Raw genomic sequence first — 16,059 nt, forward strand, 5'->3', positions numbered from 1 at the left:
AGGTGTGTTTTGTCTTAAAAAAGAATCAGACTTAGAGAAAAAAACCAATTAAGTTCTCAACCATGAAGGAGCCTCTGTAAACATTTCAAATACCTTATATATCCATCTATATTATCCTACATAATTCGTGACCCTACATATTATTTATTTATTTTATTTGATTATTCATCTCAATTTTAATTTTGAGTCCGAAAAAGTTACTTTTGAGTGTTCGGTGGACTAATGCCGGGTTCGTTCACTATAACTTTCTTAAATCTGGCAACAGGATTACAGCAGATGTCTATTGTCAGTAACTGCAAACCCTGATGATAAAATCTACTTCTAAAAAACCAAGGCTGTTTCATCGCTCTAGGCCTCTGCTGCTTCACGACAACGTAGACCACACACTTCACAACAGACTGCTACCAAAATAGAGGAACTTCAGTTAGAATGTCTAAGACATCCACATTATGACAACAGATTACCATGTTTTTTTCAAAATTTGGATAACTTACAAGGTATAAAATTTAACTCTGATAGGGGCAATAGAAACTTCCTTTAAAAAATTTATTAATTCTCGCACGAACAATTTTTCAGTAAAGGGATAAGATCAATAAGTACCAGTAAGATGGCAAAAGTGCATAGATAGCAATGGTACGAATTTCAATTAATTAACTAATTCAATATATTCTATTTAAAAACATTAACATTCTTACCTTACAAATACAAATTAAAAATTTCATTAAAAAAAATAGGTACATAATTTTTAAGCCGTAATATTGCTTCTGTAAATTCACCCTTTCATGTCGAATGTCGATAGAGTCTGATACAGTATTTAGTAAGCGCAACGACAAAAGATATTTGGTGTTCTTATGGAACTAACCTTAAGTGATCCAGCAACGACCAAGACAGACTTAATGGCTCGCAGACCCCAATCATAATGGTCTTGCTTGGACAATAGCTCCTTACATAAAGTGTAAAGAGTAATGAATTTACGAGCCAACAGTCTGGCTTCTTGAAAACCTTCAGCGACCAACATAATTTCACAAATCAATTCAAAGTCAGGTACGACCATAGCACAGGGCCTGAAAGAGTTCCAATAATTTTAAGATTGTTTGACGCAAAAACACTGACTAATTTTAACCTAATTTATATATTCTGGTGCAGAGTCAATTAACTTATTTTAAATAGAATAGCGCCCTTGTTGTTTCAACGATATTTTTGCATAGCGAGTTCGATGTTATTTTCTCAATATCCAATCTATCAATCATTATTGAGATCGGAATCGCTATTACAACTGAATTAAAATAATTTATGACTTGATTGATATTTTTATAACATACTAGATGTCATACACAATATCACCTGTGTATCATTTGTGTCAAAATGTTTTAAAACAGTCCAAATAGATCAGACAAAATTCTATCGCGATTTTTAGTATTTTCCTTCACTTATCAAGACAAAACATATAAACTTTTTCCCAGCTTAGACGTTTGATTATCGTTTTTAGTATTTTTTCTTTACTTATTATTTATGTTAAATAAAACATATATACATAAACTTTCCCTAAACTTCTATAAATATTTCAAGATCAGATGAAGGAATGAACAGCATTTCATTTATAGAAAAAAAATGTCATTTTGACCCTTCGATGTACAATGATATTGTTATTGATTAACTAAATATTATTAAAATGGAGTAGTTATTTTTTTAAATAGAAGTACACTTCTCGGCTAATTCTTTTTTTCTCAATTGCGATACGAAAATTACTAGTCTACAAATCCTTACCTAAACAAAGCTTTTAGATTCTCCGGCAATTCCGTCCTTCCAGCGTAACCCGGATTCATAGTGATAAACATCCCAATGGTAGGTATAAGAGTGATGTACTCTCCCATAAAGTCGAATTTCTTTTTCTTAGCCTTAATAGCGTCGAGAACACTTTTAACTTGTACTGACACTACGGAAAGCACTTCAACAGAGATACGATTGAACTCGTCGAAACAGCCCCAGGCACCAGTTTGAGCGAGACCTTATAATATATAAATAAATTTAAAAGTTAAGTTAAAAAAATGTACATGGATAAATATAATTTAACCTTTTTTTTAGGTAACACTCTCTCAGTGGCGTAGCAAAGGGGGGCGGTGCGGACCAACCCGGTGTCGCCTTTTGAGGTGACCCCACCCGGTCTCTCAAAAATGTACAAATAAACAAAAAAATCGCTTGCATAAAAATTTCTTTTTCAGGTATTTCTCCACTAGCACTAACTCAGCTCTATGTAGAATTCGGGGATTCCCACAAAAGAGCCTGACGCTGTCATAGAGGATTCCCCGTCCCATAGTCGCGATTTTTTAATGAGACTGATTGATATTTTTTACGTACATATGGATTTTGATGTTTTAAATAATATATGGTTGTACCTTTATATATATTTCCACAGGACTTGTAATCCATTTGTTCGGAGCAGTTAAACACGTATACCATTATGCCGAGCGCTCTTCCTAAATCCTTTGTAGTTTCAGTCTTACCCGTCCCGGCTGGACCAGCGGGGGCACCACCCATTATTAAATGTAGACTCTGTGAAAAGATTTTTCATGTCATCTCGTCTATGGTCAAATAAACACCATAGAGAAGAGAACATTCTGTTTAACGTATACTTGTTGTGAACACTTATCACGAACTTGGCTTAAAATGAAACATGTGGCTTATATTATTCAAGTAACTTTAAACGCCTCGAATACGTAAGAAATTTAATACAATAATAGGTATTGTATTAAATTTCTTTTATATATATATATATATTCTTTGATATAAAACTCAAAAAAGTAAAAATCTTTGAAAAAAAGTCACGGCATGTCTTTGTGGCAAACGCCTAGGTGGTCTAGAGGCATCGGCGTGCGACTATCATAACTGAGGTCCTAGGATCGATTTCTGGCTGTACACCAATAGACCAATGGAATTTAATACTCGTACATTAGATGTAAAAGGTTGTACGCCACTGTTATTCATAACAATGAACCTACTACATCTAACGTTAAAAAAATCTCACCTGTGTCAAAGTAATATAACATCGATCCGTCAAAGGTGTTATCACAAGACGTGGTGTATTTCCCAAGTATTCGTAATCATAGAGGAACTGAGCATCGCAGATGTTTGCAAAGCAATTGTTCAGTTTTAAATCCCAGCGATGTCTGGAGATAAAAGCGCGATTAACTTATCAAATACTTTTTAAAGAAATAGCTTGAGGTTGTTCATATAATTTAATTATGGATACAATTATAAAACAATATTTATTATTAATATTTATTAATTTATGCCAATTCATTGAGGGCCAGCGGTGAAAATTTTTAATTATTTCAATTACCTCAATTGACTTTGCCATTGGAAGGCATTCGACGTCTCCACTTTAGCCACAATCAGTTTGGCAACAACATCTCTCGAGTGTACATCTATCGTACAAATCGTCATGATCTTCTGACGATCACCAACAGTCAAGTCACCAAGTAGTAGAACAATCAAAGCATTAAGCTGCGTGATCTGCTTCTTTTGGTAATCTTTAAGCGCGCCCTCATAACCTGATAGATTAATTAAACAATGAAGACGGGAAGTCCATTGTTGTGGTGTCTAAGGCAGTGTTTCCCAACACCCACTGTGGGACCCACTCCCACAAGAGAATAATTTGATTGTTAAGGAGTATTTCCAAAAGTTATATTATTGGAAATTTGATTTTCAGCTTTTCAGTATCCGTTTTAAAAATTTATTTCTTCCAAAACCAATGGGTGCGTCCACATCTGGCGAATGTGCCACGAAAGTGCCGCTCGCGAGCCGTTGAGGAGTATACTACATATGAGACTAAAATAAGACTTCAAAAGGCAAATATAAAATCTAACTTTATACGTATTAAGTTATTTTTTGACAACTTTTACTTTTTAAATGCTTCTTAGATAGCTAGATAGATAGCAATGTTTTAATATAAGTATTTTTAAAATCAATTCAAATAGCTAAGACAGAAAGTTGGACACATTTTAAAAATAATTACAACACACTGGTCGTGAAAGTCTTTTAGATATGCAAAATATTTTCTATACATTAAAATACTAAATATACCTTCTTCAAGTTTTTCAAATGCCTGATTAGTCTCCGTGGTCCACCAGATCTGCGTGCCCACGAGCGCCGGCTGCGCGGGCCAATCAAACACCCACTCGTCTCGTGGTTTGTCTTCGTACGACTTAACACTGTGCTCAAATATATCCCGTAGGGTATATCGCATGCAGTCAGTCACCCGGTTTAACCATAGTTCAACCTAAATAGAAAAAAACAATTCAAGTATCTATGGATTCTACAATAGATTTTATACTATCGCTCAATAGCTTTTTTTTTTTTTTTTTTTTTTTTTTTTTTTTTTTTTTTTTTATAGAACAGGGGGCAAACGGGCAGGAGGCTCACCTGATGTTAAGTGATACCGCCGCCCATGGACACCCTCAATGCCAGAGGGCTCGCGAGTGCGTTGCCGGCCTTTTAAGAATTGGTACGCTCTTTTCTTGAAGGACCCTAAGTCGAATTGGTTCGGAAATACTTCAGTTGGCAGCTGGTTCCACAGAGTGGTGGTGCGCGGCAAAAACTGCCTGGAAAAACGCGCAGTTGTGGAACGGCGGACGTCGAGGTGATACGGGTGGAATTTCGTATTCTGCCTCGACGTCCGATGATGAAACTCAGCTGCAGGTATTAATCCGAACAACTCCTCTGAACACTCTCCATGGTAAATGCGGTAGAAGATGCAGAGAGACCCCACATCTCTACGCAACGCCAAAGGATCAAGCCGCTTGGAGAGATTTTGGTCGTCAACGATTCGAACCGCTCTTCGTTGAATACGGTCAAGTGGAAGAAGCTGGTACTGGGGAGCACCCGCCCAAAGGTGGGAACAGTAATCCATGTGGGGCCGAATTTGCGCTTTATATAGTTGCAAGCGGTGGCCCGGAGTGAAGTACCGTCTCGCCCTGCTGAGCACACCGAGCTTTTTGGAGGCTAATTTTGCCTTTCCCTCCAAGTGACCGCGAAACTGAACGTCGTTCGATATGTCAACGCCAAGTATTCCAATGCTGGCTGTGGCTTTAAGGAGAGTGTTTTCGAAAAGAGGAGTAGCGACAAAGGGTGTTTTTTTAGCGGAAAACGCGCAAACTTGTGTCTTTTTGGGGTTAAATTGGACTAGGTTTAGTCTGCCCCAGTCAGAGACTCCACGTAGTAGGGTTTCTACTTCAGACACAAGTTTGTTCCGGTACTCATCGACATCTGCCCGAGAAATACTTGCCCGGCCAGTGTAAAGAGTGTCCCCAGTGCTGTCATCCGCATAGCAGTGAATGTTGCTAAGTTGCAACATATCATTGATATGCAGAAGAAACAGGGTCGGGGATAAAACACAGCCTTGTGGGACCCCAGCGTTCACGGGTTTAAGGTCGGAACATGCTCCGTCGATGACGACCTTGATGCTCCGAACGGCCAGAAAGCTGGAGATCCAATCGCATAATTTCTCGGGAAGCCCATAGGCTGGAAGCTTCGAGAGCAGTGCTCTGTGCCACACCCGATCGAAGGCTTTCGCTATGTCCAAACTAACCGCTAGAGCCTCCCCCTTGGACTCAATTGCCTCCGCCCATCTATGCGTAAGGTATACAAGAAGGTCACCAGCCGAACGACCACGACGAAAGCCGTACTGAGAGTCACTTATCAGCTGGTGGCCCTCCAGATACTCCAGGAGCTGGCAATTAATAATGGATTCCATTATTTTGGAGAACAAGGAGGTTATCGCTATTGGGCGATAGTTGGACGGATCGGAGCGATCGCCTTTTTTAGGGATCGGATGTATCGATGCGATCTTCCAGCACTCCGGGACAGTGCCAAGCGAGTACAGGTACCGGAAAAGGCGCGTTAAGACCGGAGCCAACTCAGGAGCACAAGTACGCAGCACAATTGGAGGAATACCATCCGGCCCGCTCGACTTATGTATGTCCAAGGAAGACAATGCTTTACGGACAGCACGTTGCCGGAATGTAACTTCCGGCATCGATGAATCACACCGTGAAATGCTTGGTGGTGATCTCCCTCGGTCATCCAAAGTCGAGTTGGACGCGAAGAGACAGCCTAAAAGGTCGGCCTTCTCCTTCGCAGTGTGGGCCAGCGAGTCATCCTCCCTGTGCAATGGTGGAATGGAGGGCTGACAAAAATTCCCTTGGACAGCTTTGGCTAGAGACCAGAAGGCTCGAGTCCCCGAAGGGAGTTGGGCCAATCTCTCGCCAAATCTGGCAATGTGCTCTGACTTTGCTTTAGTGATTTCCCGTTTGAAGGACCTGGAGGCTGAGTTATATGCTTTTTTGAGTTCGCTGGTATTAGCATCACGAGATTTCGCCGCTTCTGCCCATGCCTTAAAGCATTCTCGCTTTCGACGCGAGGCTGTCTTGCAAGAACGCTTAAACCAGGGCTGAGACTTGCCACCGATCGGCACCGCAGAAAAAGGAATAAAGAGTTCCATTCCCTGCAGAACCACTTCGGCGACAGAGGCAGCGACGGAATCTGGAGCTTCAGACGAAAAGCAAATAGGCCCCCAAGGGTAGGACGCAAAGAAAGACCGCATCCCGTCCCAATCTGCTGACTTGTAGTGCCAAATACGGCGAAAACCCAAAAAGCGCGACCGCGAAGGGCGCGTAGATGGCACAGTACTCCGGACCACACAATGATCCGATGAACCCAATGGCGGGTCAACGGAGACTTGATAGTTCTCCGGATGCGAAGTCAGCAGAAGGTCCAACAAAGAGGGTTTATGACCGTCCACATCTGGTATTCGCGTAATCGCAGGGACCATTTGTGTCAGGTCGTAGGCTAAAGCAAAGTCGTGAAAGGATCTTCCCGCGTGATCGGTGGTTTCAGAGCCGAGCCAATCGGCATGGTGGGCGTTAAAATCGCCAAGTATCACGATTTCGGCGGTAGGAACCCTTTCAAGCAGGGAATCTGTAGCCATTTGGATGTGCTCGATGAGTCGGTCAGTTTCGTCATTTCCGCTATGGGACCTATACAGGCACGCATAGAATCGCGGATGGTCATCGCAGTCTATGCGGAGCCAGAGGTTAGATAGGTCCCTTCCTTCAAGCGTCCCAAGGCGACGAGAACAGATATCCTCTCTGACGTACACGCAAACTCCCGCCCGCGGCACAAATGAATGTTCCAATTTGTACCCCGGGTAGGAGAGGTAAGAAGTATCAGCCGGGGAGGATATCTGAGTCTCAGTGAGGAAGAATAAGGCCGGCTCCGCAGATTCAAGGTGAAAGTGAACCGCGTTTAGGTTTGAGTTGAGCCCCCTAACATTGGTGAAGTCCACTGTGAGCGTGGAAGGGGTTGCCTTCGGCGAATTCTTCCGTTTGCCCCGAGATCGAAACCTAAAACTAGAACTGGATGTTTTGTTTAGAGCGCAGTTTTTGCCCACCCCAGAATACGAAGGGCAGCCTGTGCATCCACCACCGGATACTGATTGTTCCGATGATGGACGCCCAGAGGGGGATTCTCCACATGTGGTACCCCCCTGGGGTAATCTTTCTTTAAACTGCACCGTCATACTCTGGGGAAGGGGGGGGGGATGGGCTCCGGGAGTCTCACTCACCGAACGAAACGCGAGTACAATAAGATAAACCTATTGCATCACTTCACGCCGGTTTTCTGTGAGACAGTGGTACTGCCCCGGTCGTGCCTGCCCATTTGGCTGAAGCCCGAAAGCAACAGCATGGCACTCCCACTAGGAGTGGAGCTGTAAGCTCCTTGTCCTCCAAAGATAATGGAAATCATTATTAGGGCAACCAACTGATTCGTAATAACGCTTTGGTCTCGGTTACTCAGCTGATGACCTTCTTGTATACGTTACACATGGGCAGAGACAATGGAGTACAATGGCGTACCCCGCTAGATATAGTTTGGATATAGACAATGCTTACGATCGGGTATGGCATAAAGCACTTCTCTCTAAGCTTCCATCCTGTAAGCTCTCCGAGAAATAATGCAACTCAATCTCCAGCCTATAGGTAGCTTAGCTTATTAGATTGATATAGCTATATTTAGGAATTAAAGATTTATTAGAAATATTAACACTTACTTTGCCAGAACAATCGCAACAGGGTGCTTTAAATGGCACATGTTCTTCATTCTCCTTTGATATCATCTCAATTGCGTGTTTGCTCCCAGGTTTCGGGAAAACTAATTTAGCCAAATTATCGTATAACTTCGACAAGTGACGCGCGACCGCCGGCGGATTGTTGCCATTTGACAAAATATCTGGAAAAAATTTTTTTAATATTTACTTGCTATAAGACAGTTGTCTTTAATTCAGATTATAAAACGAATTGTAATCTTGAACATTAAAAACCCCAAAAAATTATTTTTTTTATTACACGCAGTTCTGAACTTAATTTGCAAGGAATTTTAAGGAGTACTACAATTTTTTCTCATAGAATAGGGACGCAAACGAGAATACGGGGCAAAAAAGGGCAGTCATCGAAGTATTGGGTTGCCGGCCTCTGAGGGAGGCGTACACTCTTTAAGCAATCATAATAAACAAGACTCAGACTAAAATAAAGTCTTTAAAGGCAGATATAAAACGTAAGCTATATAAAATTAAGTGATTTTTTTACCGTTTGATAAAAACTTACCCAACAAATCAGCCGAAGAGACGAAGTAGAAACGAGGGTATGCCAAACGTTTGGTCTCCAAGTAGTTATTCAGTGCCTTCTCACACAAGTTGAGAGACTTCATCAGCTCTTCCAGCTTATCGAGAAGACCCGGCTTGTTAGTCGCTTGCACAACATTTGGTGTACTTCCAATGTCTTTTAATAATTCCTATTAATAAAGAAAACTCACAAATTAGAACAGCGTTGGCTTTGTAGCTAGAGTATACGAATCTAGTAATAGAGGAGTGATTCCTAACGTGAACCCAACGTCACCTTTGTGCCCTTTGTTAAAAGAGAACTGCTTTACTGTTGTTTATTTTGAACTGTTTAATTTATTTAAAGTGAATCCAGTCCATGTTCCACAACTATGTAAATATCTATTGATAATAAGAACCGTTTCTTAGGGGCATTCGCCTAACGCGATTGAAAAAATCTAAAATATTATTTAGTTTTTTTTTGTAGTAACACTAAAACTACTTTTTCATAATTTTTAATAGTTACTCACAACGCAGGGATTCCCTAGTGTGGGCACTAGTGATAGACAAATTTTATCACATACAACACATACTATTTCTGTTATAAATTAATTTTTTATTCAATTTTATTCTTTATTTCGATTTACTTCAATTACTTCAATTACTAATTTGGAGGATTCTCCATATTTAACTTACAATTTAAATATGGAGAATCCTCCAAATGGGACATTACAATCCAAAAGCACAAATTCACTATATTACTAAATCAACTGTACTGTAACATAAAAATCTTACTTTAAATGTCTTATCGATGGTATCAAAACGTTTTGAATCTTCTGGCAGTTGGGCACGAATATCATCAGAACCGACAAAGATGCTCTCAAGGTACTGCCACTTTCGCTGCACCTCAAACCAAATGGCGATAACTGCATCGGCAGTGCCGAGCTTCTTCTGCCAAGCGGTTACCTCAGTCTCGTAGAAACCAATGAATTTGGATGACATCATGTTTTGAACTTGGTTCTGCGATGAACAAAATTTTCAAACACGAGTTACATAACCTTACATAAGTTAAGTAAGTTATTTTAGTTAATACTAAAATATATGTTTGTAATTTAACTAATTATTAAATTAGAAGCGTAAACCAAATGTTAGCAAACATCAATTGAAGCCAAAATGAGCCCTATAGAATTCCTCACGGATAAATTGTAATATAACATTCTCGTTTCCGGTAATGTCCAAAAAGGTCGACTATACTTATATTAGTGTCACTTAGAGTTAAGAACCGTTAAGTAACTTTACTGTTAGCGGCGGCAAAATAAAAAAATAAAATAATTCTACTATACAACATAAGATAGACAGGTCACTTATTCCACGTCATTAAATTTGAACCTGTAGGCATCCCTACTCATCGGCAAAGAAGACAGAGGGTATAGGCCGTGAAAAAAAGCCGGCGTACAAAACTCTCGGGACTCTTTTTTAAAGTTTTAAACTACCCCTAATTTTATGTTAGTTATAAGCTCATGCTTATATGAAAATATAGAATGGATGGAACAAAGTTACAGAATTCAAAGTTATGTAAAAAAATCGTCATTTCGGACGGGTGTGTGAAGAAGTCAAACCTTTTATTTAAATACAGTTGGTTCAAATAAATCGTCACTTTTGGTAGAAACTATATGTGTAGGCTATAATATAATAATTTGTCTCAATTGTAGTAAATAGTTGCAAAAGTAAGACATTACCTGGTTATCCTCAAGAGTCTCGACAAGTTCTTCGCTGGCTTTCGGTAACTTGGAGCCAGTTCTGTCATGAATTGTGTAGTCAAACTCCATGATTGCCCATGTAGCTTCCAGTTCCCTAAATCACACATTGTTTAGTCATTATTATATCTTACATACTAGGTACAACACTTAAAATCTACAAGATAAATTCCGACAAAACGAAAGAATGATTCTTTTTTTTTATAAACATACTTGAGTGTTTTCTCCATAGCTGCTTCTTTGACAGACTTGTCCACAATAGTTTTAACTTCTTCTTCGTATTTGTGGAGGTTCAGCGCTAGTAAGTCTGCTAGTGTAGTATCATCATCTATATTAAACTTAACCTAAAAACATTTCAATATTTATTATAATATTAGAATTTCAACGTTCATTTTAACTTGATTTTTAAACCTAATTTCCAAATATATATCAGCATGCTAAGCACAGGAAACCCTCTATAATACGGTAGATTAGATCCGCATTATAAAAATCGCGTTGCAAGAGTATTCTTGTATGACGCCATTGTTTTTTTTACTTTTCTCTTAAGTTTTGTCATAAAACGGAACTTATATCAAATATTAATAGAATTATGTTCTGAACGAAATTTTTTTTTTTTATAAGTTTTACAGTACAGAAATTTAACGTGTGAAATCCCCGCGTTACATAAGGGTAATCCGTGTTTTAAGAAGGCCTGAAATCGCGTTAAATAAGTACCGTGTTATAAGGACTGTACTATATTTAACATTTGCTTCCCCACACTACTTTAAACTTCTCGTTCTAATTTTAAATACAAGAAAAAAATACTTACCTAATTACTTATAGATACAACGCTATGTACAGCACAATCTACACACAAATCTACAAAATAAATTCCGACAAAATGAAAGAATGATTCAAAATCTTCGATTGTGAAGATTGCGTCGTCAATTGTAAGCCTTGTTCTCTCATCTCTTTAAGTGTCTATGAACCATTTAACTTGCTGTTTAAATCAATTTTTTGTCTCCTAAAGTCTTTAATATACGGTTGTCTTATTGTTTCAGGTAAATCTTGCGGATCTTCTAAACTCTTAAAATCTTCTATCGACACTTCAGTCCCACTTCCAAGCGCTAAAGGTTTCCGATTGGTGGTCGAAATGAGATGAAAAACAGCTTTCTACGTGATATGATAAAAAAATACAAAGTATAAATATCAAACAATATATAAAAATAATACGACAACAACAACAAAATTACCTTTGTAGCCATCATTAGCTCTACCCAATGTCTGTCTTTAATCGCTGGATTCTGTAAGTCTGTTACGGCACGTAAAGATGTCATCAAATTCTTTATTGTCCCTTCAATGGAGATGTAAGGTTCCCTAGATTAGAAAGATATATTTAGCCCTCAATAAAGTAATAAAAAGTTTCTTTAAGCATAGGCTCGCCTACAGGACGCCCAAAAAGAGCAGAAATCGCAACCTGTGGACACCCATTCACATTGCTAAATTCACATTTACTACACGCAGAAGTGAACTAGGCATACGCCTAGGCCTCGCTGTACGCCATAATGATGTACTAACTGCAAAAAAATCAAGTAATCTTTAAGGCCCCTCGACACTCGCGATAGTAGGTAACTATTGATTATAATATCAAAGGTTTACCAATAATGGGGTTAAATGTAGGTATATTTTTAGTAACAGTTCTATATCCATAGGTTAATAAAACCCTAACGTAAAAATAACGGTAGTATTTAATTTACTGATCGTACTGTCGCGTCAAGAGCGAAAGAAGTAGGCGTTGGGGTGTGGTGGGAGGGGAAGTTAGGGAGATGAAGGGAGAGGAAGAAGGAAGGGAGTTCTACGTGTAATACCGTCTTATGGCTTGAAAAGATGTTCAAAGAAACTATATGACCCTTTTTTCCTCAGTTATATTCAGTATGAGTTTTAAATAAATAATTAAGTCGGTACATCAAAGGAATTATGCTCATGATGGCGTGCGCGTTCACACAATCGACGATTACTCAGTACGAAATTGTTTACCGCATTATGAACGCATATTTAAAATATGAACTTTAATAAACGAACCAGATCGAATTCTGTAGATTTTGAGATAATACTCTATCCATTATGAATACTGACCCAAATCTGTATTTAAAATAATTATCTATAGATGTCATATTACAACATAGTGATGATGGACGATCTTTTTGATGGGACTTTTAATAAATTTTATAAAATATTCATGAACAACAGCTTGGTGGTTTTTACTTCTCACCATACTCTCATATCCTTATCCAGCTGTCTCATATCCTTCGTAAACCTCTTACACTCTTGGTCCATACCATCAGCATCTATCTTCTTCCACGGGGACTTTTTCCAAAACTCTATGGTTCCCATAACTAAGTAGTAGTAATCCCAAAGTTGCTAAAAACATGTAAAAAGATTTTACTTTCCATACTCAAACTCAACTTGTTTTTCGTTCAGTTCCAGATTTGCCCGGATTCAATATTAATTTATAAAATAGTAAGACACCATGACATCGCTAAAGTTTTTTTAGATTATTGTCTCCTAACACTATAGTACATCACTTTTCCGTAGCGGAACACGATTTTGGAATTTTTATTGGTAACTTTTCACGTGCGTTAGTTACATTATTAAAGATTTAGGGTAAAATAGTTTTTAAAATCGATGTAATAAATGGAGCCAATCGAAGCAAACAAACAATAAAATAATTACGATTCTCTTTATAATATAAATGATTTAAGTTGGCGCCTCATAGATAGTACCAGTGAACCCAGAGCCGGTGCTCTCCTCGCTCAACGAATTAGTATCGCAATACAGTGAAGAAATGCTGCCGTTAAAGGTCACTGTCAAGGACACTGCCACTGGGACCAAACTTTAAATTTATTTTAATTTTTTTAATTATTTGTAAATAATATTTGATTGTTATAAATACTAACAAAACCTTTTATACTATATAAAACAATTGTTAAATTAAATATCATTGTTGTTGTTATGATAAAATCAATAATTTTCTGTTTTTTTATGTAAAAAATTGCTAAAGGCCAAGATTATATTACTTTGATGAGCTTCAGCTCCCTTCGACACTGCTTCAGGAATTTCTCATCTGGAGGTTGTATATCAAACAATGCGCAGCTTCTCTTCAAGTTCGAAACGATTTCTTCAAAGTCAAGAAGCTCTTTGTGCACTTTGTCTATCTGCCTGTATGGCTCTTTGCAGCTTTCTAGGAACATCTAAATATAAAACATATTATTATTTCGTTTTTAAAGCGAATAAAACGCTGGTACAGACAAACAAAAAACAAATTTTTTTTTTAATACTAGAAAACAAATGAGCCTACGGGGCCTATAAAGGGGAGTCATCGCAGCCCATGGACACCCAATTTTAGAAGTTGTGTTGCCGGTATATATGTTACACGGTGATTTGATTAAAATTTGTAAATAAGAGGTATTGGTAAAATCTAAAAAAATCACGTTATTTTTAACATATTGGTAATAATAAAAAAAAGTGCCAGTGCAATAAGCGCTAACAACCTTATTATTAGAAGTTAACATGTAAATGTAGAGTTTACTTCATGAATTCATAAAACGTCAAGTTACCTCTTTGAGTTTGAACTGGTCTCTATACATAGTGAGCCTCAAGTTAATAAGAGCCACTCTCTTGGCTATAAGAGCCGCCTGCGCAGCCTGCAATGGCGCTACTGTATTCTTCATAACCGTCGCCAACTTCACCAAATTGCGCCACTTTTCAGGCAAAACATCCAACTATAGTTAAAAAAATTGGCATTTTAAAAAAATCATCAAACGAATATAACGATTTTTACAATACCTATTATAAAGTTGGGTTAAAGTTAAGTTTAATTTTAACTAAAATATTTACCGAATATTGATGTGATTTCGTTGGCTTCTGGTGATCCAAAAGTAAGCGTAAAGATAATACTATAGTTTACATTAAACTCATAACAAATGTTAGAAAGAAAATGACTCATTAATAAAAGTATTAAAAAAAACTATCACATTCAATCTTTATGATAGATTTAACTAGTTTCATAAGCCGTTCAATTAACAGCCTAGACTCTTAACTAAACAGCGCCGTTTAACTAGCGGCCTGAGCGTTTGTAACAACATTTAAATAACTGGCTATCTAATGCTTAGGCCATTCGCACGATAGAGAGACCATGCGGCAGAACTAAAAACATATGAAACATCTGACATATTTCTTTAAAAATTAAATTGCTTGAGTCGCGTCACAGCTAAATAAACAATATTATTATCATTGCCATTGTACTTGTTAATTTTAACTTTGGAGAACACAATCAAAGATGTGTTTTGCCAATATCATATTGTCAATTTTAAGAGTTTCGTTTCAAGTTTGAGAGTGGCAGAATTTACAGTCAACAGGCTAGGCAAGTAACGTAACGTCATGAATACATCTGCCTAGTAGTTTGATCAACTTGCTGAATATCTTTCAGGCCGCTAGTTAAACAGTGCTGCTTAGTAAAGAGGCTAGGCTGTTGATTCAATGGCTAATAAAAGGAGTTGGCTGAGATAGATACCTATGTTATTTGAATTACGCTTTGTAAATGTACGCACCTGTTCATACGTCTCTTCGGGGAAATCAACTCCATACTCCTTGAGAACGTAAATAATATCTCTAAGCGGTTCGAACATCTGCTCTGTCCCGGCATCTACCTTCGCCTTCACCTCATTAAGAACTCTCATTACTTGCAATAGACCTTCGTAATCATCTTCGCCTAGTTCTACTGAAAGCTCCTTTGTTGCATACGCTATGAACTTCTCCAGATCATCCAAGCTAGATTATTTCAGAGTTAAATATTTAAATTAAAATCAATTCAGTAAGAAAAAGCGAAGCTCACATAATATTACGTATTATATAGTATATAATAAAATCATTATATTATGTTACATTAGAAAACGGCTGTGGTTTGTATACATATAACAATAGCAGTCTTAATATTGGCGTCTATTTACAAGATAAGATTATAGATAGATAAGTTGATATAAGGTTAATAAGACGTTATTAACCTTATATCAACGGATAACTTCTGTCTTCTGTAAAAGGGTAGGGATGAGGACTACATAATATATTTCCTTTTTTCTTAAAATATATTTTTTTAAGAACAGGGTACAAATGGGCAGAAAGCTCCCCACATCAGATGCTTAAGCGCCCATGGACATTAACGAGTTTTTGCGAGTGCATTGCCGGCCTTTTAATAAACAAACGCACTTACATAATATTATGCTATATTAACGCGGATAACCAATAACGCAACACCGCAAACCTATTTCTTGTCAATTGCATTTACAATGTTTTTTTTTATGAAAGCGTAAAGATACTTCTTATTATCTATAGACAATCTTTCAATTACAATATCGAAGAAAAATAAAAACCTACCTGGTCTGCACATGGTCCTTCAAGTTCTGCTTGTAAAGGTTGCTCCACTTGCAAATAATATTCATAATAGCTTGGTTGAGGCGGCGTAAATCCAACTTCAGCCATCCGTTGCACAAATAGTCTCCCGGAAGAGCAGCCACCTCATCATACATCGCGTTGAATTTATCAATCTGTAATCAAAAATGACAATTTACTGAGACTTATAAGCTAATGTAAAAAATATATTTTTTTTTTATT

At 37.8% G+C, this 16,059-nt stretch overlaps 1 protein-coding gene across 1 annotated transcript in view; it reads right to left on the bottom strand.

Moving 5' to 3' along the window:
• LOC110993086 (dynein beta chain, ciliary) overlaps nucleotides 1-16,059 on the bottom strand; it is a 54,389-nt gene that overhangs the window by 24,273 nt on the left and 14,057 nt on the right. Inside the window, exons 25-41 of the mRNA XM_045630944.1 lie at nucleotides 15,823-15,992; nucleotides 15,000-15,219; nucleotides 14,007-14,171; nucleotides 13,467-13,640; nucleotides 12,662-12,810; nucleotides 11,643-11,766; nucleotides 10,624-10,754; nucleotides 10,393-10,507; nucleotides 9,449-9,673; nucleotides 8,661-8,847; nucleotides 8,108-8,286; nucleotides 4,084-4,279; nucleotides 3,341-3,551; nucleotides 3,026-3,167; nucleotides 2,397-2,553; nucleotides 1,768-2,008; nucleotides 863-1,064 (exon numbers count right to left, since the gene is read on the bottom strand). Coding sequence (XP_045486900.1) covers nucleotides 863-1,064; nucleotides 1,768-2,008; nucleotides 2,397-2,553; nucleotides 3,026-3,167; nucleotides 3,341-3,551; nucleotides 4,084-4,279; nucleotides 8,108-8,286; nucleotides 8,661-8,847; nucleotides 9,449-9,673; nucleotides 10,393-10,507; nucleotides 10,624-10,754; nucleotides 11,643-11,766; nucleotides 12,662-12,810; nucleotides 13,467-13,640; nucleotides 14,007-14,171; nucleotides 15,000-15,219; nucleotides 15,823-15,992 — 2,988 coding nt within the window. The remainder of the gene's footprint in view (nucleotides 1-862; nucleotides 1,065-1,767; nucleotides 2,009-2,396; nucleotides 2,554-3,025; nucleotides 3,168-3,340; nucleotides 3,552-4,083; nucleotides 4,280-8,107; nucleotides 8,287-8,660; nucleotides 8,848-9,448; nucleotides 9,674-10,392; nucleotides 10,508-10,623; nucleotides 10,755-11,642; nucleotides 11,767-12,661; nucleotides 12,811-13,466; nucleotides 13,641-14,006; nucleotides 14,172-14,999; nucleotides 15,220-15,822; nucleotides 15,993-16,059) is intronic.

The sequence above is a fragment of the Pieris rapae genome, chromosome 1 (assembly GCF_905147795.1).
Source record: "Pieris rapae chromosome 1, ilPieRapa1.1, whole genome shotgun sequence".
Lineage (NCBI taxonomy): Eukaryota > Metazoa > Arthropoda > Insecta > Lepidoptera > Pieridae > Pieris > Pieris rapae.